Here is a 22,158-nt window from a genome sequence, read left to right as displayed (position 1 = left end):
TGGTTATTATGATGATGTCTTTCGGAGTTTTGTTATCGAGTGATTTCGAGATACCTGTAAAACATCTTTCATGAAAAAACTATGTGATTATCGTAGCATTAATTTTACGTAATTCGTGCATTCAAAAAGTGCAATTAAAACCTTTTCTTATAAGCCACTCCCTTTTTCCTAAACAAATTATTGGAATTGTGCCGGTTCCTCTCAACTAAGCATCATTTTCATCACTAACTAAAAGAAAAAAAAAAAACCCTTAACGTTGTGTTGGAATCATGAGTCGTTTGAACTGATAAAATATATATATTTAACTAATGAATAGCTCATCCTTGCTTAATCAAGTTTCATTTAAAATAACATTATGTCTTTTCTGAGCACTTTCCCACCGAAAACTTTGACTAGAGAAATTTCTTTTTAAGCGCCTCCAGAATAACAAGAAACATATAATGAATAAGTGCGATTACATATGTCCATGAGAAAATCTTTTTTAACATTAGGTGCGTCCATTTCGCAGAAAATGAGTGATTTATAAAATATTTTTCGAAAAAAATGATTGCTTATATCGCTTAGAAAAATTAGTTAAAGAAAAATAATTTTTATCATCGATATCAACCTATGCCTAAATATTTTCGTGAATAATGAAAAAAATTTCTACTCGTTTCTTTTTGTAAGTGATACAAGCTACTATTTTTTAGAAAATGTTTTCTAAATCACTTATTTTTCACGAAACGAACACATCATTAATAACATTTAATGAATTTTATCTAAGCGTTTCAAGAAATCTTTTTAAAAAAAAAAGAAAAAGAATTTTACGTGTTCTGTCGAAATTAAGAAAAAGAGAGAGGGAAAAAAGTGGGTAGTGAGAGAGAGAGAGAGAGAGAGAGACGCACGCACAGAGGGATGACAGGAACAGAGAGAGACTGAGGTGGCGGAGACTTGAAGCATCATCAACCCGAAGCGTTTCCCAGGCTCTATTTTACCCCTTCCCCTTCTCGCGTCTGCATGGCGCGCGCACTCGCCCTCGCCCTCGCCTCCTTCCTCCCCCCTCTCCCTCGCCGCCGCCGCCGCCGGCGATTCCATCTCTCCGGCCGCCTCCGCTCCGGCCCCCTCCCCCGCCCCCGCTTCCTCCGGTGAATCGCGGGCGCCGTGCTGGATCAGCTCGGCGAAGCTCGAGAGCGCCCGACGGCGACTGAACTGAACTGAACCGAACCGAACCGAACCGAACCGAACCGGCGGGCAACCTTTCGCGGCTGCCGAATAGTTTTCTCGGATTCTCGCTCGTGCCGGCTTTGTTCGCGGAGGCATTGAGTCGGACCGAGGTCGGTTCTCGCCCGTCCCTTCCTTTCGCCGCCGCCGCCGCGGTGGTTTGACCCCGTTGACAGGGGGTTTGAGCTCCAGGAGGAGGTCGCTTAGGGTTTCGGCTGGGGTTGAAATTCTAGCGAGAATCGCGCGCGGTCGGGGCTCTTTGATGTCGGAGGATGGGGTCGTCGCGGAAGTGCATGAATGCGCTGTGCGTGGAGACGGGTTCGACCGAGTGGAAGAGAGGTTGGCCTCTCCGATCTGGTCAACTCGCCACTCTCTGCGATAAGTGCGGGTAACTCTTGCCCTTACCCCCCTGTTTCGCCCGTCGGTTTGACTTTCGATTTTCTCAGTTCTATGGGTCCTTCATAGCGGTTACCCTGGTTTTCATATGATGTTGATTTCGAATGTTTATCTAATCCAAGTAATGAGCAGAGAGGTGCTTTGGATGCTTAATAGTAGTTGCTAATGTCGAATTGGACTGCTTCCAGGTCGGCATATGAACAATCCACATTTTGTGATGTTTTCCACTCGAAGGACTCTGGATGGAGGGAGTGCGCTTCTTGCGGCAAGGTGAGCAGTCAGTCTTTGAGGGCGCGGCTGAGAGCCTGCGTAATCTGTTTGTGATGATTTGGTTTGGATATGAACTGGCAGCGCTTGCATTGCGGATGCATTGCTTCGAGGGTGCTGCTGGAGCTGCTCGATTGTGGCGGGGTGAACTGCGCGACCTGCGCGAAAAGTTCAGGACTTCTCCCAGTAAGATATAATTCTCACTCTATATCTGTATATATTTTTCCTGAGTTCCCAAAAGTTTCTTCCCTTTTTGTACTCTTGATGCTTATTTTGCATCACGCACCATGGGCTTCTTTATTAAATCTCTAAACGGTGCACTCCTTGTTAGAAAGTTTGTACTCCAGTGATAGCTCATATGATGCTTTTTGATGCTTATATTGATTTTGGGACCCCAAGGATGACTAGGAATTGGTAGGGTTGACGAAACTGTGATTAGCGAAGCAATGATGCCTTGTGAAGCCAGAGAACTCTTTAACATGTCGCATGGTATTTCAAAACAAAACATGTAGGATGGGTTAGACACTTTTACTTCATTCGCAACTCTAATGTTACTTCTGGAATTTGTGCTCGCAGATCACAAGTGATGAGAGGCCTAATGAGTTTGGCACGATTAGTGTTCGTACTGGTGAACTGCAATCTAGTACCACAGACAACCATTTTGATAGTGATGATGTTGATAAACTGAAGCTGATTCGATTGGGGAGCAGTACAGATGATTCTGGCCTGGGGCAGTCGCTTCTGACTCAGTACAATGACACAAACAGATCACTTGAACCAACGAACAGGGAAGGAGTTATCATTACGCCTTCTGCAGGAGAAATGGGCGGCTCATGTTATCTGCTAGCAAGTAAAGCATCCAATGGTGCAACTCATGTTTCCCAACCGGACATTTTAAAAGCAAATATAGTAGCAAAAGAGTTTGATGATCCCCATGCGCGGACAGACCTCAGGATGACTATCGGTGTCCCTTTAGGAAAATCATATCCATCTTTTAGGGACCACAGTACAACACCGTCACTATCACCGCACGGACCAAAATCTCGCCATGTTTTGCATAAGCCACCTAAGCCGGCCCTTGCAAGTGGATATGAGGCAAATGCTGGTGTTGTTTCTCAGATACGAGTTGCAAGGCCGCCTGCTGAAGGTCGTGGGAGGAATCAATTGCTTCCTCGTTATTGGCCTCGGATTACCGACCAGGAGTTACAACAAATATCTGGAGAGTATCCTTGAGTGAAGTTTCCTCCTCTTCTACTGCACATTTTCCATTTACCTGGCTACACACAAACATGATTGGACAGACACATTGGATTGGAGAGTCATGTTGACTAGTTTTCTGTTTTTCCTTTGAACACAGCACTACGTTTCATGCTTTCTCAATTTTGTTTCCTTGACTTTGCTATTGTCTAAGTTCAAATTCCACAATTGTGCCGCTGTTTGAAAAGGTTCTGAGTGCTAGTGACGCAGGTCGAATTGGCCGTTTAGTATTGCCAAAAGCTTGTGCTGAAGTAAGCTCCTTCATTTGTTCTTTCTTATATTTAGATTCTTTGGATTCCATTGCTGGATCCGAAGGTTAATTGATTGTCATATTATGTTCTGCACCAGCAATAAATCATCTGATAACCTTTCAGGCTTATTTTCCACCTATTTCTCAACCAGAGGGCCTTCCTCTACGGATTCAAGATGTAAAGGGAAAGGAGTGGGTGTTTCAGTTCAGATTTTGGCCCAATAATAACAGCAGGATGTACGTGTTGGAGGGTGTAACTCCTTGTATACAATCTATGCAGTTACAAGCTGGAGACACCGGTATCTTCTAGTATTTGCTATCATTTGTGCAATGACATGTCTGACATTATTCTCCTACGTTGAGTACTTAATATAATGTTAATCCCAATTTGCACTAATTCACCAGGGATTGCATAACAGCTAATAATAGTGTGGCTTTGGTCAAATCTGGATGGTACCCATTTTTAATGTACTTTGCATGCCGTTTCTTGTCTCTTCGTGTTTGCATGCGCTCCCAGAAATATGGTTTTCCTCTTCACTGTACTGTGAAGGGAGTTTTTTCTGCTAATACAGAGCATCATCAGAATGTTCCTGGAATGTAGCAGTCAGAGAACACCACCTGCAACTTTGGAAATAATGCCTTGGATATGACGAATATAAAATGTCTTGTTTTTGTGATGGAACGGATTGGAGAGTTTAGACCACAAGTCAAGGGCCATAGTTCATTCTAAAGGAAGAACTTCTCATTCTAAGAAAGTTTGGCTGCTCATGAGTCAAATGCATAATCTTGTTGTTTGTAGAGCTTCCAAATCATCTAATTTACTAATAATAGTGTTCATTTTGATTCTATTAGTACTTCAGATAGTTTAGAGCACAAATTGAGGGCCATAGTTCATTCTAAAGGAAGAACTTCCATTCTAAGAAAGTTTGGGTACTTTTGGGTCCAATGCTTGATCTTATGGTTTTTGGAGCTTCCGAGTCATCTAATTTACTTATAATTGTGTTCATTTCGATTCTATTAGTACTTCGAAGAGTTCTGCACTTACAAGGGACTTGTTTTTGCACAAATTTTTCTACAAAGTTCCTATATATGCTGCTTGGAATGGTCTCTTCTTTGGTTACCGTCGGAAGGTTGTTAATGCTTGCTATGTTATGATGCAGTAACTTTTAGCCGCATGGACCCTGAAGGGAAACTTGTAATGGGGTTCCGGAAAGCATCGACCTCTATGATGCAGGTACATTTCTCATTAACCACTATCAAGTTGCTTGCTAGCAGATCGCTGCATAAATAGCTATTTGTACTTGTAAGCAGGACAGCCAACTAGCTGCCATTTCTAACGGTAACCATTCAAGTGAAGCTCTGATTTCTGGTGGTTTTGAAAACCTACCTATGATAAGTGGGTATTCGAGTCTCCTTCATTCATTTAAAGGAAGCACAGATCCCCAACTAAATGCACTATCCAAGCATTGGAGTTCAGCTAGTGGTGATATAAGTTGGCAAGGCTCTGAGAAACATGGACTCCCTAGGGATGCCTTCTTGCTTCCGGGAATGTCAGCCCAAGAGAGGAAAAAAGCACGCAACATTGGGTCCAAAAGTAAAAGGCTGTTGATTGACAGTCAAGATGCTCTTGAGCTGAAAATGACATGGGAAGAACTCCAGGATTTGCTTCGGCCACCCCCAAGTGTTAACCCAAGCATCGTCACAGTTGAAGATCATGAGTTTGAAGAGTATGACGTGAGTTTTTTGTTTCGAAACTTTCTATTCTTTTATAGACCTCTTTGTTGGTTCTGGTAGAGCAGTTAAGATTTTTTTGTTTAAAATATTCGGTCAATGTGAAATGATTGTGATGTTATACTGTTAGCTTCTTTGGGAATATGACAGTCTAACTCTATGATAGATAACTGAATTGCTTGATAGCCGCTGGTGGACAAAACAGCACTGCTTATTAATCAGTGTTTAGTCTTTTGATTGGGTTCGGTAGAGCGAGTGAGAATTTTTCAGGTGATTGTTGGGTCCATGTAGACAACTCCATCTGGTGATGAAATGCTTGCGTGGTGTTATACTATCAGCTCCATACTTAAACGTTCAGGAATTTGTCTGATGGGCAATATCCATGAGCATGTGGACTGGCTAGAAATGGTACTGCTCGCTAATCAGTGATTTAAGTTTGTATCTGCTCAAAGTATTTTTGTGAGCCAATTAGTACCCAAATAACTGTAAATCCATCTTATCTGGAGAAGGTAGTACTGCTGATAGGATAAATAGTTTGCATAAGAAGTTGCTTATGGAAATTACTTGGGATCAGGCCGTCGGACATATCAACAAATTTAGAAGGGGGAAAGTGATTTTATTGTGGCTTCTTTGAAACTACAACATACTCTCATGCAAAGAATATAGTGTATACATACAGTATATGTGTCTTTACAATCATTATGTTTGTAAGTTTTTTTTTTCAAGTCTGTACTATGTGGTCAAATATGCTTTTACGAATGGCTTGGGAAATGATACGGAACTGCTGACAATTTCTGGTCCCAGATTTCACCCCGTTCTAGAAAGATATAGTCTACATTATCTAAAGTATCACATATGGTACATTTACAGGAACCTCCAGTTTTTGGGAAAAGCAGTATTTTTATACTTCGCTCCACTGGGTAAGTTAGTTCTATTTTCCAATCTGCATGTCGACATTTTGAGTTCCTACATGCATATTATCGAAATTGGGGAGCAATACCAATGTGATGAGAATTGTGAGTGTTGGAATTTTGGCATGTAAAAAGACTAATGAAAGCACCTGTTTCCAGAACAATTGACATCGTTTAGAAGGTCTTCCAAGACAATGTGTTTTGCTAGCTATTATAAGGTTTTTTCGTCTCATTGTTTGCGAGACAAACTTATCACTTGTACATTGAATCTGTAAAGCTGTTTAATTTTACACATACCTTATTTACTGTTATGACCAATGCGAAAACTACAACGGAATTAAAACTGAGAAAAATAAAACAACACACAGATTTACGTGAAAAAAGCTTGCGGGAAAAACCATGATGAGAGGAGAAGCAAAACCCACTATGGAAATTCAAGGATTACAAAAGGTGGCTAGGAGAAACTTAAGACTCTTTCTATCTCTACTTAAAACCTAATTACTTGGGAAAAACAATTTTTATACTGCTCCATACCGTGGGGGGTGCTGGGTGGCAGCCCTGCCGAGGATTAGTGTTGGGTTAAGCCCAAGCCCTCCTCTATCAACACTAAACCTCCATTTTTTTCTCAAGTCAGGTCGACACAAATTTCAATGCAAGTATCAAAACTCAATTTAGGTCAAATGCCTGAAACAGCATTTACGACATACTCAACATTTTACTTTAGGGTAACCTTACTTCTATTATTCATATCGTATCTATGCTTGTAAACTTCCAGGAGTAGCGAAATAGAAGAAGAAGAAAGAAAGTGTAGCATCCCTTTGAGGATGAAAGTGGACATTGATTCTGGAATAGATCTATATGTTCCGTAGAAGTGTATCAAAGTGATACGATTTATATCCCATTGATGTTCACTGAACCTCTTCAGAGCTCTGCATAATAGGTTTAAGGATTGGATTTGGACACACCATTATTTTCAATGAATTTCGCTTTGACATGCTGAAATGAGCTGTCAAGATTACCAGAAAGGCTACTGTGCTAGAAGAAGAAACTGTGATTTGCTTCATCATTCTCCCATTTTTGTCAGATGCCAAGCTATAATAATTCTTCATTTTGGCCACTTTATCATTCTTCTATCTTTTTCCTGGAGTTGATATATAATTGACTTGATGCTTCTAATTTCAATTTCGTTCATATGCAGGGGACAAGAGCAATGGGTTCAATGCGATAGCTGTGGTAAATGGAGAAGGTTGCCAGTTGATGTTCTTCTTCCTCCTAGGTGGACCTGTGCAGACAATGCCTGGGACCAAAGCAGGTCAGCAATCACTTTGCTAACATATGGTGCTTGATGCAAGTGATGAATCAACTTATGGACCTAATACTTTTGTATTATCTGCTATAGGCGTTCATGTTCTGTACCAGATGGATTGACCCCCAGAGATCTGGAAAATCTTCTGAGACTGACCAAGGGTATGAAAATGATGCATGCAGTGTCTGCTTACACTCCATTCCTCCTTTCTTTTGATGAGAGACAAAAAATAAGTCTAAATGAAAAGCACTTTTGTCCTTCTGGCAGGATTATTGCGCAGAACACCCTAGTTAAACCCACTTACGATTAAGAATGTGAGCAAGAGTATCTGCAAGGTTATATTGGTAGTTATATAACAGACTTGGATGTCTATTATGTTTATCCTCCCGCTACTTATTGCCACATGAAAACCAGCATAGCTCATTGAATTCTCATTACCCTTCCTTGAGTTTCTTCTACTACAAGTAGGAAAATGGCGGCATGTCAAATATACCCTTGTGATAGAGTCTGTATCATCCAGGGAATGTAAAGTTTCTCCCTTGCCAAAATTATATTTGTCAAGAGTGTGAGGAAATCCTTGTCCACAATTCCGCGATAATTTTGTGGGTTGCTATATCTAACATTGAGGGGCTTGTGTGCTAATGTGGACATTGCATCTTTTATATCTCATCCCATCCACGCTTGCAGAATTCAAGAAAAGAAAACTAGCGTCAACCTTCAGGCCGACCCTGGAGCACGAGTCATCTGGTCTAGATGCCTTGGCCAACGCCGCGATTGTTGGAGATGATGGTGACCCAGGTACAACATCAGTTGCAACGACTACAAAGCACCCAAGGCACCGTCCTGGTTGCTCTTGCATCGTTTGTATCCAACCCCCCAGTGGGAAGGGCAAGCACAAGCCGACGTGCAATTGCAATGTGTGCATGACCGTTAAGCGCCGGTTCAAAACCCTAATGATGCGCAAGAAGAAGCGCCAATCAGAGCGTGAAGCAGAGATTGCCCAGAGAAAACAGGTGTGGGGCTCTAAGGATGAGATTGAAGTTGATAGTACCTCTACTCATCGATCTTCACATCACAATCCTTCAGAAAATGAATCCAGGATTGGAAATGAGTTGGAGTCCCAGAGCCAAACAACCAACTCGGCCAACACATTCGCTGAAACTGGCAAAGGACAGATAAACTTGAATTGCCAACTTGATCTCAATTGCCAACCAGACCGTAACGAAGATCTTAAATTGGGCTCGAGCCAAACAAGTATGATGAATCTTCTTCGGGTGGCTAGCCAGCCGTTAGAGACTTATTTGAAGCAGAATGGTCTCATGAGTTTGGTGTCCGAGCAGCAAGCAAGTCCAGCAGATCACGTGCAACTCCAAGGTGCCACCACAGACAATGAGGGACAACATTCGGAGGATCACTGCGTTGATTCAGAGATTCAAGAGATGGCCCCGGAAAAGGATGGTGCGGATGAAAAAAACTCCGCTCCAGATCAGGGCGAAGGCGACCCTTAGGGAAGTCCCCCAGATCTCCTCTTTAGCTTTTTCTTTTTTTCCTGGTATGTGAATGTTCGTTAGATTACACGCATCTAGCAAATGAGTGTTTTTCTGCTACTCGTTTGTTTCCGTGCTTCATAATAATCAGCACTACGAAAACTAGAGTGCAGAAGCATCTAGTTTCCATAGAAAACTGGCATCACGTTCGAAGAAGGATACGTATACTGCGGAAAATAGGGAATTTATCGACATCGTGGGTAATGTAAATTTACCAATTTTCTTGTTACTGGCCTTTCCTCTCTCTCTCTCTCTCTCTCTCTCTCTCTCTCTCTCTCTCTCTCTCTCTGGACTCACCTGAAATTTACTCATGCATCAATAGCCTTTTTGCCTGAACAAGTAAACACCAACTGCTGCTTGACAGTAGCATCCTCAAGCTTGCTCCATAAGGGATGGTCTCAAGCAGGAGCAGGGCTAGCTTTCAAAAGATGCGTGGTGCATTCTTGGCTCCATCGGTCAAACAATATTTAGAAGCTGAGGAAGACAGGTGGCTCGGTCATGCGGGCCACAAAACAATACCTAATTCAAAAACCACATGGGAGTGCTTAATTCTAGACGATGCGGCAGTACCGTGTGACTCGACTAGGATCTTTGACAGATAAATTTTGGGGTCGGACCTCAAGGAATCGTTCATGATCTTTGAGTTCCTCCCAAGTTTCATTCGAATTTGTCTCAATACACTCTATGCACCCGGACATGAGAAAATTCTAATTTGCATCCTATTGTATTGGCGCACTCTCAGTTTCATATATTTTTGGAACTCACATCTGCCTGATTTCAGTTAAGCTTCATCTATCCAAATGCTATGTACGTATCTTAGAGAAGGTACAAACTCCATCCATAATTTGCAAAGATGCCCGCCCTCGTGACCGTGAGTATGAATTTCCGTTTCAGAAACGAGATCAATTTGGCCAAAGAAACAGACCGATTCGGTAAAGTCTTACGATTCACCTCAATTATACACACATATTAATCCGCGAAGCTGGACTTGTTGGAGTGCGCACCGGTCCGAATATCACTTCACCGCTAAATCCAAAAAAATAAAGAGTTGTAAATTGTGCATGTTGGGCGGCTCATATCAAGAGCCACCACCGACTTGGCGAAGTATCGTGCTCGGTCCAAGTTTCTCTTGGTCAAGAACCCATCTTTTCTTTTTCTCTAAACGTTTTGTTAGGAGCTGTTTCTGGGTCGCGTCGTTGAACTATCAAAGTCAACACGTACATGGGGATGAGATTTCTCTAAAAAGAAATCTCAGAACGAAAGTTTTACGAAACTTTAGGTTTACAAAAACAGAAATTAGCGTCACGGTCTACATCATCACGTGAATGTAGAGAAAAAATAGTTGAAATTAATCAATTTATATATATATATATATATTATAAGGTGGGACCGGGTAGTGTGCATACCGTGGACTCTCACCATGGGATCCTTCCTCGTAAAAGAGCATCCTGCTTCTTCAATGCCACGCCTCCCTCTGTACGAATGGCAAAAGTAGATGAGCCACCGGATCGGCGTGGGTCGCAGCCCCTTTTTCGTGCGCGGTCAAAGGTCGGTGGAAATTTATAAAAAGATAGATTGGAACGGTCCCGTTTCAAGAGTAAATCGAAGATTATCCTCTCTGACGCGGCCACCATCTACAAAACAATCAAACCCTTGATTGCTAGGGTGACCATGCTGGTCCTGTAAAAATACTTTTCGAGAATGCGAAAAATCCCGGTCCGACGATGATTTCGACGATCGCTCGCCCTGATCGCATGCGCAGAGCTTGCGAATCGGCTTCCGAATTGGTTCTTCTGCACGTGTCGATTGATGGGACTCGACAAGAAAAGTTGAGAATCTTGACTTGCCTTAGGGGACATTTGCTTAGAAAGGTCTTAGTCCTATTATGGGACGGCGAATCTTGACTTGGCCAAAATCGAAAAGTTTGAAAATTAAATTATCTGCTGTACAGTAGGTTTATGACTCCTATTTTTTTAACAATTTTTCCTAAAAGCAATATGTACACATTTATGTCCTTTCGTGATTTGCCTTGAGATTCTTCGTGTAAATAAGTAGCTCCAATGGGACTATATATGCTCCTCCTTCGCAATCTCATCATCACTAAATTATTGATTATTAAAAAGAAATTAGAAAGAAAGAAGTTGGACCCTTTTCAATTACATCCTTACACCGTGCAATTACAATTAGAGGTGAACAGTTTCAAGTGAAACCTGTACGGAATCACATTTAATGATCATCAATTGCTATTATGATTTCCTAATAACGATTTATATTTAGAGACACGAAAAATATGAAATATTAGCAAGTCATAAAATGAAAACTTAAACTAGTGATTCCAGATTACACACTCATCATCTAGCGCTATGGAACATTGCAGGATCACGCGAAGACATAGATAAAGAAAAAAAATAAAAAGATTTGTTTAAGGTTTCGGGTTTCAGGGTTTACCTACAAAGAATTCGGAATTTACCCGTCGAAATAGGTTTTCTAATTTTTTGAACCTGAAACATGCTCTACATACCTTAAAATCTGGAACCTATAAATTTTTACCGATCGAGTTTTTGGGTTCAGGTCCCCTAATTACAATCGCACGTAGCTACTGAAGAATCTCTTTTGGAGGATTTATTTTCAATTTTTTTGCATTAATCAGTGTCGCGAAAGTTCGAAAAAAAAGAACGCAAAAAAAAAGTCAGGCACCAATCATAGCGCCTACTAACTCGCGTACTATTCGACCCCGAAGAAAAAAAAAATTTGGCGTACCGAAAAAAAAAAAAGGCTCGACGATGGCATGCCTCCGTAATTACGGGGATTTTGCCGAGGGCAGCATGGGAAATTCCCGGGGCGCTCGGTTTTGACGAGTTTTCATGATGCGAGCGTGCCCCCCCGTTGTAATAATTTCCCCCACATGAAACCCACCGCGGTTGTCCCCACCCCCCACCACCCCCCGCCGCCTCCGCCACGCGTCCCGATCACCGCCCTCCCCCTCCCTCCGATCGCACGGCCGGAAACGGGCCGAGGCCCGCGCGTCCGCATCACGCGCCGTGGTCCTTCACGCGCTCTATCCCTGGCCCCTTAATTAAGGACGCTTTAGTCATAATCCCGGGTGTTTTGGTGCAATTAACGAAGTAACATGCATAGATATGAAATTCCTTTTATCCCGCACCGTGCATAGATAGTATTTCAAAAAATAGTTTTATGGGATAATGACACGAATAGCCCCTGAACTTTGGTATTTGATCCAATATACAATATAGTCCCCGAACTTTTAATTTGTTTTAATATGATCCTTGAAATTTAGCTTAGCGTGTAATTTGGTCCATGGGACTTTCAATTTGTTCAGCGTGGTCGTGTTCAAACTAGTCCCTGGACTATATGAAAATGTACGATATTGACCCTGAATTTAAATTAATGGAATGACAGTATTAAATATTTATAAATATTCTAAAGATTAATTTGAACACAGTACAAAAAGTTTATGAATCATATTAAACGAATTAGAAGTCTAGGAACCACATTAAACAGTTTCGGATAAAATTCGCTTCCAATCCTTCCTCCTAGATTCAGCTCTAAAATCTTTAATTAATATTCGATGATCAAATAACCGTTTTGAGGTGATCCTTAAGGGGAACATGACACACGGTGTTTCGTAGTCGCACGACAAGTGTCGAGACAGAATGTTACCGCGTCAAATAAACAATGTTTGGATCGCTCGAAAAGATCCAATCTCCCATCACCGAGGAACCAAAAAAACTCAATAGTGTAACGCTAATGATTACCGAAAACGCGCAGAAATCAGCACATTATTCTCGGATCAAACGTTTCATCGTCCTAACACACAACCTCGACCCAAAGAGCAAGTAGCCGATTATATAGTTCGAAGAGCACATGATAATTTCTCAGATCTAACTTGAAGACGGAGTGCCGGGGGTGAACGAATGCCCTAATGACACTAATCAAGCATTATGTATGAAGCAATTACCGACCAAAATGGGAAAAAAAAAACCTTTTAAATCAGTTATAGTTAACGAAGTTGCTCGTGAAATTTTCGTTTTTTTTTCTTTTATTAGAAATGTTTTCGGGCGACCGGCGTCTGGCCACACGCCACCGCCCTCAGCCGTCCGATCCCCTCGCCACCAGCCGGTAGCTCACCAAAGAAAGGCCCCGATCCGCCGCCCCGAGGCCCGCCACGTGTCGCTAACGGCGGTTAAAGGGCGACGACGTCCCCCGCGGGGGGGGCAAGGTCAACTGCCGAGGGCAGGGCCGTCATTTCGGCGCGGGAAAATGGAAAAAGAAAAAGGAAAGATGGTTTTTTCCGACGTAGGCTTGCTTTCGGTTTGGTTTTTCGGAATTTTTTCTTTTTTTGACGGTCGTGTTTTTAGTTCTTCTTTTTTTTTTTCTTTTTGGTCGTAGCCGTGTTTTCAGTTGGTGAAGCGGATTTAATAAGGTTTTGGAGTCCATTCCTCCACACACGGAGAGAGAGAGAGAGAGAAGAGAGAGAGAGAAAGAGAGAGACTTTTCAGATAGAGAGGAGACTTTTTGGAGAGAGAGAGAGAGGAGCTGTGCAGCATTGAAGTGATCTGAAGAGGGGGGGGAGAGATCTGGAGAAGAAGGTGAGCTGCTACTGCTCCCGATCGCGTTCTGATCGATCGTCTTTGTTCGTGGGAGGTGGTGGTTTTTCTGCGTGTTTTTTTTTGCCTGTATTTTCTTCTTGCTTTCTTTTTTTTGGGGTTCGGCTTTCCGTATCGTGGCTTGATCGGTGCCTAAATCTGGGCGAAGAGATCGTCGGTCGAATGTGCTTGTACGTGATCGTTTCCCTTGAAAGATTCACGGGCTAGATCATTTTCAGGTCTTTTGTACTGATTTCTTGTGTTTCCGAGCTGGTCGCCTTGGTTCCCCTCCTCGCCTTGGTGTTCGGAGAGTCAGCTCCGTTTTCGCTCCTGTCTTTAGCTCCTGGATGTTGGAAACTATCTTTCTTGCTGTTGGTCGGGGATTGTAGTGGAGTGGGTCGTGTTTCATTTCTCGTGGTTCTTTCTGCTCGTTTTCGGGGTTATCTTGTTTTTCTGGCCGTGACCTTAGGGATCGATTGAATGTCGTTTTTGTCTTCGGGGAGGTGATTAATATGCGGAAGTTTGCTCATTTTTCAGGAAATACTTTGTAGCTTTCGGTGTGTTCTCGCCGAAGCCTTGACCTTTGCGGTTCATTTGTATCCGAAGGCTTATAGGTGAACCGACGGACCGCCTACATAGATATTTCCAGTATCGTATGATTTGCGGCTCAGTTTCCTTTATCCGTAACGTTTACCTAGAAATCGGGGAAATTACCATTTTGAGCCTTCCGGTTGCGCGAAAAAGGACCAATTTTTGTGTATTTATGGCTTATGCCGGTAGCGTTACATCGCAAGGGTTTTTCTGTGTTAGATCAGATACGAGAGTGGAAGAAGCGTAGCTCTCTTGAAGTTTCTATAATAGCCTTTAAAGCCCATTTGCTGCTCTATTTTGTTATGTTTGGACAGTTGTGCTCCAGCTAAGGGCTTTTAGCTGTTTTATCACGTATTATGGTGGCTCTTTGTTTGCTTAAGCGATGTTTTGACTTGCTTATTATGGTGGCTCTTTTTTTTTTTTTTTTTGGTATTGGTTGCATGGTGAGATGCTTCCTTTTGCTTTTCTTTCAAAGATTCTACATTTGAATTAACTTCACATATTTGGCCCAATAAAAGACTCGACTTAATGACGTGGATTTTAATTCGAGATTGGTTCACAGATGAGATAAAAGACCTGCCAAAAGATGTTTCTGCTAAAAGCCTGGTACTTTGAGGTTGCTTTAGTTCCATGCGAGGGTTCTTTTCGGGGAATCTACTTTTTCTTTGTTTGTTCTTTTCCGTCCCTCTTCCCCATCTCTATCTTTCCTTTTTCTCTTTCCTTTGCTAGTACGCATTGGGAGTTAATTGGTTTTGTCAGTTTGATGAACATTCTGTCGTGCAACTAAAAGTTTGTTTTGGTTATTCAGCTAAAGCAAGCATCCTTTTTGCCTGCCCACACTGAAGAAGGCTATGAACTATTACATCTAGCTGTGAATCGGAGTAAATGTCGTTCCGCAGTATTGTTCGGGATGTAAGGGATGGGTTTGGAAGCTTATCAAGAAGGAGCTTCGATGTGAGGTTGCTTGGTCATCACAGAGGAAAATCACAGGGTTCAGTGCATGAGTTGCATGATCAACCACTGGTTGTACAGAACAGCCGGTGGGCCAGTCTCCCACCTGAGCTTCTACATGACGTGATTAGGAGATTAGAAGCGAGCGAGAGCACCTGGCCTGCTCGCAAGCATGTTGTTTCATGTGCGGCTGTTTGCAGGTCTTGGAGAGAAATGTGCAAAGAAATTGTTAAGAGTCCTGAGGTCTCTGGGAAGATCACCTTCCCAGTCTCGCTGAAACAGGTCCGTCACTCTTGAATAATCAGAATTTCAGTTAAGGAGCATGCAATGCTCTGCACTTGCTTCCCATCGTGCTAGAGTATTAATTAACTATCAATTGAGAAGGTGCAGTTGCAACTAAAAGTGTTCAAATGTTTGCTTCTTGCAGCCAGGGCCTCGTGATGGGACAATTCAGTGCTTCATTAAAAGGGACAAATCAAATTTAACCTATCACCTCTTCCTCTGCCTTAGCCCAGGTAAACTTCAGGCTTGACCGTGCAACACTTCGTATGCATGGATATTGTGAAGTAATGTGACCCCATTCCGTTGCGTAACGTTCATTAATGTTGCAAGTGACATGAAGCCTGCTGAATCTCCTATGAATCTCAGAGGATTACTTGTTATAATTGTGACATGTTACCATTATGGATCCCTTTGTTTGTTTAATTTGTTATGCATTTATTGCTTCCTCCATATGTGCTGGTGAAAGCATTGTGCTATTGTTAGGGCTTCAAGCATTTTGCGGGAACTTTCAGATGTTATTATAGCAGCCAACCAGCACTTTCCATTTATCGTTGAGTTCCTTATCTGTTTGCTGGTGTTAGTAGAGCCCCACCAAACTTCTGATTGATAAGAAGATAGCTTGAAGATGTTAACATCTGCTTTCAGATGGTTGCTTGTACAGCTATAATATTTCACTTCTAATTAATCACTATTTAGAATATGGTTATCCAAAAATGATGGTATTAATGCTTTAATTGCTAGAAGATTGTGGTAGTAGTACCAGATGACACATAACTTTATATTACACTTTGATGGCCATAAATTTCTGCTTACTTGGCTGATGTGAGGTTTGCTTTTTGTTTACCAAATATACTGACAATTAAATTTGTTGGACTTGCCTAATATAGATGTTGAGGTTTCTTATGAATGGTTTTTTAGATGTTGCAATTTCTTGTTATACTTGTCTTCCTGCCTGATGCTCCAACTTTGGAGTAATGATCGGTTTATCCTTCTTTCAATGTCCAGCTTTGCTTGTTGAGAATGGAAAATTCCTTCTTTCTGCTAAGCGGACAAGGAGAACAACCTGCACGGAATATGTAATCTCTATGGATGCAGATAATATATCGAGATCAAGTAGTACATATATTGGAAAACTAAGGTGAGAATCTTTTTTCTTATTTCTATTCTTGGCTTCAGTCATACATTTTTATTGCTCGACTGTACTACAGTGAATTTCTGCCGTTGGCCTTATTGAGTTGAAAAGGTGATGATTTGAAAGGGAAATAATCTCTGTTCATTAGTCACGCTCATGGAAGACGTGTCCTATTCCTTTTGCTCCTTTCGCCTCTAAATTGTTCTCTTCTCTTAGCCAGACATAGTATGGGCCTGAGCCTACCCAACTAGCGTTACATTTATAGAAACCAAATTGAATGCCTCTTGTTGCTCTGGCAAACAGATTTCTGTTTTTCATTCGGGTCTTGTTAACGAGTGCTCTCTAGGCACTTGCATGATAATGGGGCTATTGCCTTTGTTATTGCCTTCTACACACTTTCCCCAAGTAATCAGGGTGAAGCATGTGAATAGTAGCTCTAAGATGATACCTTGGGTCGCCAAACCACACCATACTCTAAAGTGATTTTCCTTTCTGACTATAATTCACTCGCGAAAAATAGTTTCATTCTGGAAATTTGTAGCTACTGCCGCTTGAAATCTTCGATCTTTGTGCTATTGCATGAAAGAAAGGAAATGCTTGGGGCAAGATTTTAGATACGTGGTTAGTACGAGTTATATCGATTGCGTAATGTGAGAAAAGTTATTCATACATGCTTCTCTTGTTTCAGGTCAAACTTCTTAGGTACTAAGTTCATAATTTATGACACACAACCTCCGTACAACAACGCACAGTTATCTCCACCAGGGCGTAGCCGTAGATTTTACTCCAAGAAAGTTTCTCCAAAAGTTCCCACAGGTAGCTACAACATTGCTCAGGTCGCATATGAGCTGAACGTGCTGGGCACCAGGGGCCCACGGAGGATGCACTGTGTCATGCATTCGATCCCTGCCCTGGCCCTCGAGCCGGGTGGCACTGTCCCTGGCCAGCCAGAGCTTCTTCCTTGCTCGCTTGAAGACTCATTCCGGAGCATCTCCTTCTCCAAATCAATAGATACGTCCACGGAGTTTAGCAGTTCAAGGTTTTCTGATATCATCGGGCCCCGGGATGAAGAGGACGACGGAAAGGACAGGCCTCTGGTTCTCAAAAACAAGGCTCCGAGATGGCACGAGCAGCTGCAGTGCTGGTGCCTCAACTTCCGTGGAAGGGTGACTGTAGCTTCAGTCAAGAATTTCCAACTGATAGCTTCGAATCAACCATCTACCGGCGCGCCAACACCATCGCAGCCCCCACCGTCCGATCATGACAAGATCATTCTCCAGTTCGGTAAGGTCGGAAAGGACATGTTCACCATGGACTACCGGTACCCTCTATCTGCATTTCAGGCATTCGCCATTTGTCTGAGCAGCTTCGACACCAAATTGGCATGTGAATAGACGGCGAAGGGTGCGAGGGAACGAAGTCTCCTGCGAAAAACGGTTTGTGTAAACAACGATTAACGTCGAGATTAAAGAGTTACGGCCAGGGATTGTGTGCAATCACTGTACAATCCATGATGGTGAACTCTGTTCTTAAGTGCATAAGTTTGCATCCTAGGGAGGGGTCTTCTATTTCTTCCTCATCCTCAATTCCCATCTTCTTTTTTATTCTAATCTTTCCCAGTGTAGTTTCATTCTAAGTGGGTCGGGTTTCATCTGTTCCTTGCTCTGGTATTGTTGTACCTGTAACTGTTCCTTTTAACAAAGGAAGAAAGTGAAGATTGAACTTGGTCTTTTCCGTTTATGGTAGGACGTAACGTAATTGGCTTTTAAATGTCAATATCTATCTATGGTTTTTCTCTAAAAATCAGGAAATAGAGATAAATTATTAAAGTTGTATAATAGTCGTAAATGAATTATAAACGACTATGTGAAAGGGTGGAAATCATGCCAACGGACAAGATGATGGGAGTCTCTATGGACATAAAGTTACGCGAAATTTTTCGGCATATTTACGGCGAATCATTTGGTTTACTTGCAAATCAACGCGGCCGGTGTGGTTGGCCAAGTGTTATGGGGCTTACTTCTAAGCTGCGGTTTGTATTCGAAACCCTCTGGTCGTTTCCCTTGCCTTAGTGCACGTTCAATCGTGCCATGACGTAGAGTAACCCCCGACTATACTCCCACTAGCGCTGTGGTGGGGACGGGCCGGACGGCGATGGCGAGCTCGCTCGAACCGGGCAGTAGTCGTGGTACGAACCGAACATTCCATCGCGTGCAGAAATCTCTTATGACAGCACACTTAAGGAGACCACCAATGCGGATCGCCTGTTTCCGAACTCTTTATATACAAAAGATTTGCTTCACTTGCAAGCTACATGCAAGAGCCATCATCTTTGCTCAGCATAATTTAAATCTAAGTACGTTTTAGCAATTATTCAATGGAAAAAAAATCAAGACCCTCCATGGTGGGTGGTGGGATCCGTGAAAGGCTTTGGGCCCCTAGATCTTGACCCGACCCGACCCGACCCGATCGAGATCTGTGGAGCCCTAATTTGCGCAACATAAAAACCCGATTCCTTCTCGCTCCTGTGCTCTCCATCTGCTTGCCGCAAGCGGCGCGACGAGAACCAAAGCCGATGAGATGATTATCATCGATCGTCGATTTCAACCTCCCTCGTCCTTGAGTTCGTGTATCTTTTCCAGTTCTTGGGGGGAGATTCTAGCGAGGAAAATGCCCCGATGATGTAGAAACTCACAAAGTGTTGAGCGGTTCCGGTGGCTCCTTTCATCTCTGGGCTTCCCCATTCATCGCCGGAAGCATCGGATGCACCCGCGCACGCGCATCCGTACACTCGCACCCACGCTCACTCGCCCGGTGATGTTTGGGAGCCTTCTTGGATGATCGCCCATCGTGGTTTGAACCGCGAATGATACTCGAAGCTATGAGATCTGATGGCCTTTTTCCGGGGTTTTTGCCGTTTACGTTTGTTCTCGCAAGTTATTTGTGATTGATTTTGATGTTTCTGTGGATTTTGAAATCTTTCATGCAGTAATGAAGTCGGGGAGGGTATCTAGGTTTTGATCTTTCCATCGTGTCGTTGCTGGAAGCTGCTTGCATTTTGCTTTTCTTGTTTGATTTTCGTGTCAAGGTACGTTTTTGAATCGGTTCTCTGGGATTGTGTTTGGACTTTGGAGCTTCATCAGTTGCATTCACTTTTAATGAATTGATTTCCCGCTTTTTGTTGGGCTTCCTTTTCCCGGGTCGTGTGTCATCGGAAGTTAGAGAGTTCTCGGCGATTTTCGTGGGAAGGGAGTTTTCGAAGGTGACCAATTTAGTCGGTTTTTTCGCGCACGGGGGGCTTCCCTCTGTTTGTGCATTCTCATGCTCACTCTCTCCCTTCTGCCCTATGATGGAAACTCAGAAATATTGAGTGGTTGCATGGTTACCATTCATTACTAGCCCATCCATTGTCACTACGGATGACCTCTCTCTATGCGTGTGCTTGTTTGTGCTTGTGTGTGTTTGAGTGATTATTGTGTGAGTGAGGGCATCTCGTTAGTGGCAAATTGGATGGGCTTTTGATGAGTGCCATGTGCTTTACACCATGGATGATTGTTTAAAAGCTATGAGATCTGAGGGCTTTTCTTCACAACGTCATTAACGATTCGGGGCCTGATTTGATTTTGACCTGGCCTCTTATTAAGGCGTCAACCGCCGTAACTTGCTCTCTGATGGTGAAATGGTGATTTTTGCATGATGAACTTGCTATTTGGTTCGTCTGGCGTGACAATCCTGCATTTAAAGTCATCTCAAATCCTCTGTTTTTCAACGTAACATTTCTCAGCTTTGCTGGTTAAAATTGTTGCTTGGATCTGCAGTTTTGACCTGATTATCATCGAAGACAATGCCTACAATAAATTGAATTAAATGATGGATGGTATTTAGTTTTTATTCCTAGTCTCTTTCGAAAAAATTGTCCGCCCCATGATTAGAGGATATTCTGTGGCAGTTTCTTTAACGTTCATTGTGAGCCTCCACATCATTGTGGTGGTGGTGGTGGTGGTGGTGTTGCTGCTGCTGTTGTGGCTGATCTTTATATTTTCATAGGATGTGGACAGGCTTGCGGTGAAAGTTATATGCAAACTGCCAGTAGTACTTATGGAAATATGAGGGCTGATTGGAGTTCTGGTCTTATGTCTAAACTTTTACTCTGCTGATACATTACAGTTTCTCGGATTGCATACTGACAGTACAGTGATGTGGAACTTGAGCTTTTTCCCAAATTCGACAAGTTTTAATAATAAAAAATACTTCATTTTCGTCCAAGACGACTTTGCAAAAGAATTTTCACTTTCTTTGCTTAATGTGATTGTACTTCTTAAGAAACACGAGGGAGGTGGAAACAAACAAGAGAATTTGATTCATTGTAGATGCCTGCATGCTTTGAATGCGTGAACGTCCTATGAAATGTTGACAATTTCATGAGTAATGTAACATGACATTTCATGAGGACACCTAGCTTGCTTGTGTTTCTTGCTGTTGCATGTTAGCAGTCCTTCCCTGATGCTGGTGTCCATTCATTTTCTTGAAATTTGATATCGTGAATCATGCATTTTTTTGTTTCCTAGTTGGGAGCTTGAAAAGAACTGCAGAAATGACAGACTGATATGAGATCAAGAGGGAAATTGGATTTGTTGGTTCATGAGAAAGTAGGGAACCGACTGAACTTTGGCGTCTCCTGGACTGATCAAGTTAGATGAGAAATGAGAGGCTAAGAGCTTACTTTGGTAGGGTTTGTATCTGTTGTTGATTCCTATGGAACTTGTAGTGATTTGCATGATGTAGCTGCTGCTAATACTTCCTTGTACCGTGTTAAACTTTGGTTAGAGCTTGTAATGTGTCATATTAATGAATTCCCAACTTTACGGAGGAAAAACGGATATGTCAATGTTTCATCTATTGCAGCTTTTCTTTTCGTTTTTTATATCATTTGGAGCATTGGGTATCAGCTGACAATCGACTAAACTCCTCTCACGGTGTGTCCCGACAATGTTGGTATGATTGTGTACCAAACAGAGAGGCTTTAGATAGATTCAAGATAGAATTGAAAGAATCCAATGTACGGATATTTTGAGGTGACAAAACCATATCTCTTGAATGCTTAGGACATTAACCTTTCGGGGATAAAACAAACCCTTTGATACTTTTTCACAACTGGAATATCTCTAGCTTGCTCCTGGAGACAGAACAAATCCCTAACCTTGTTGTACAGCGAGGGACGTGTGAAAAGAACCGAACTGCGTTGTATTCCCACGTTGCTTGGGAAATCTGCCCAGCACCACAACTGGCTACTGGTGGCCTTTGACTAAAGAACAACATATGGGCGTGCGTACCTTTCGTGGCTATGTGATGTTGAATGCTGGTTTCTGTCCGATGCATAGCGATGTTTCATTTGGGCTCGTGCACAAAGCAGCTGTGTGGGTGATAGTGCACCGGTGATTCAGCAAGCAAGAGCATCATACGCGATTTCTTATTTCACATTGGACAGCAGAGAAGAAAAAGGGAACGCGAAGGAAGGAGAAATCCGAATCTGGATAGTGATCCGTCATTAGCAGTTTAGACGAAGGCAGTGTTTTCGAGGCGCCGGAGTCTTTAAATAGCTTGACGGTAAGAGATCACCCCTTCAAACCACGTGAGTTGCAATGTCAATATTGCCTCCATATTTCTTTAGCTATCTCGACAAGGACCGGAGGAAGAAGCCATTGTCTGATTTATTATGAATTGGCATCT

At 42.5% G+C, this 22,158-nt stretch overlaps 2 protein-coding genes and 2 long non-coding RNA genes across 5 annotated transcripts; 3 read left to right on the top strand and 1 right to left on the bottom strand.

Moving 5' to 3' along the window:
• Positions 1 to 988: 988 nt before the first annotated feature.
• Positions 989 to 9,094, top strand: LOC115684705 (B3 domain-containing transcription repressor VAL2). Its single transcript, XM_030609555.2, has 12 exons — positions 989 to 1,588; positions 1,785 to 1,866; positions 1,948 to 2,049; positions 2,440 to 3,086; positions 3,275 to 3,371; positions 3,495 to 3,669; positions 4,531 to 4,604; positions 4,682 to 5,104; positions 5,972 to 6,021; positions 7,211 to 7,324; positions 7,412 to 7,479; positions 8,006 to 9,094. The coding sequence occupies exons 1-12, from the start codon at positions 1,473 to 1,475 to the stop codon at positions 8,824 to 8,826; spliced, it is 2,769 nt and encodes a 922-aa protein (XP_030465415.1). The 5' UTR covers positions 989 to 1,472; the 3' UTR covers positions 8,827 to 9,094.
• LOC130136860 (uncharacterized) lies at positions 8,854 to 9,220 on the bottom strand. Its single transcript, XR_008815573.1, has 2 exons — positions 9,159 to 9,220; positions 8,854 to 9,128 (listed from the first exon to the last, which is right to left on the bottom strand). It is a non-coding gene; the product is annotated as an uncharacterized LOC130136860 (long non-coding RNA).
• Positions 9,221 to 13,119: 3,899 nt separating this feature from the next.
• Positions 13,120 to 14,366, top strand: LOC130137362 (uncharacterized). 2 transcript variants are annotated; one of them, XR_008815812.1, is made up of 2 exons: positions 13,120 to 13,475; positions 14,010 to 14,366. It is a non-coding gene; the product is annotated as an uncharacterized LOC130137362 (long non-coding RNA). The 2 variants fall into 2 exon arrangements; XR_008815813.1 differs by having other exon boundaries at positions 13,120 to 13,530.
• Positions 14,367 to 14,538: 172 nt separating this feature from the next.
• On the top strand, positions 14,539 to 18,173 carry LOC115684709 (tubby-like F-box protein 8). The gene is made up of 4 exons (XM_030609562.2): positions 14,539 to 15,296; positions 15,442 to 15,529; positions 16,302 to 16,434; positions 17,117 to 18,173. The coding sequence occupies exons 1-4, from the start codon at positions 14,949 to 14,951 to the stop codon at positions 17,820 to 17,822; spliced, it is 1,275 nt and encodes a 424-aa protein (XP_030465422.1). The 5' UTR covers positions 14,539 to 14,948; the 3' UTR covers positions 17,823 to 18,173.
• Positions 18,174 to 22,158: the final 3,985 nt, after the last annotated feature.

The sequence above is a fragment of the Syzygium oleosum genome, unplaced genomic scaffold, assembly GCF_021117445.2.
Source record: "Syzygium oleosum isolate NSW1041296 unplaced genomic scaffold, Sole_v2.1 Sole_v2.02, whole genome shotgun sequence".
Classification (NCBI taxonomy): Eukaryota; Viridiplantae; Streptophyta; class Magnoliopsida; order Myrtales; family Myrtaceae; genus Syzygium; species Syzygium oleosum.
Note: the sequence above shows the minus strand (reverse complement) of the source record. Positions and strands in the feature narration are given on the sequence as shown.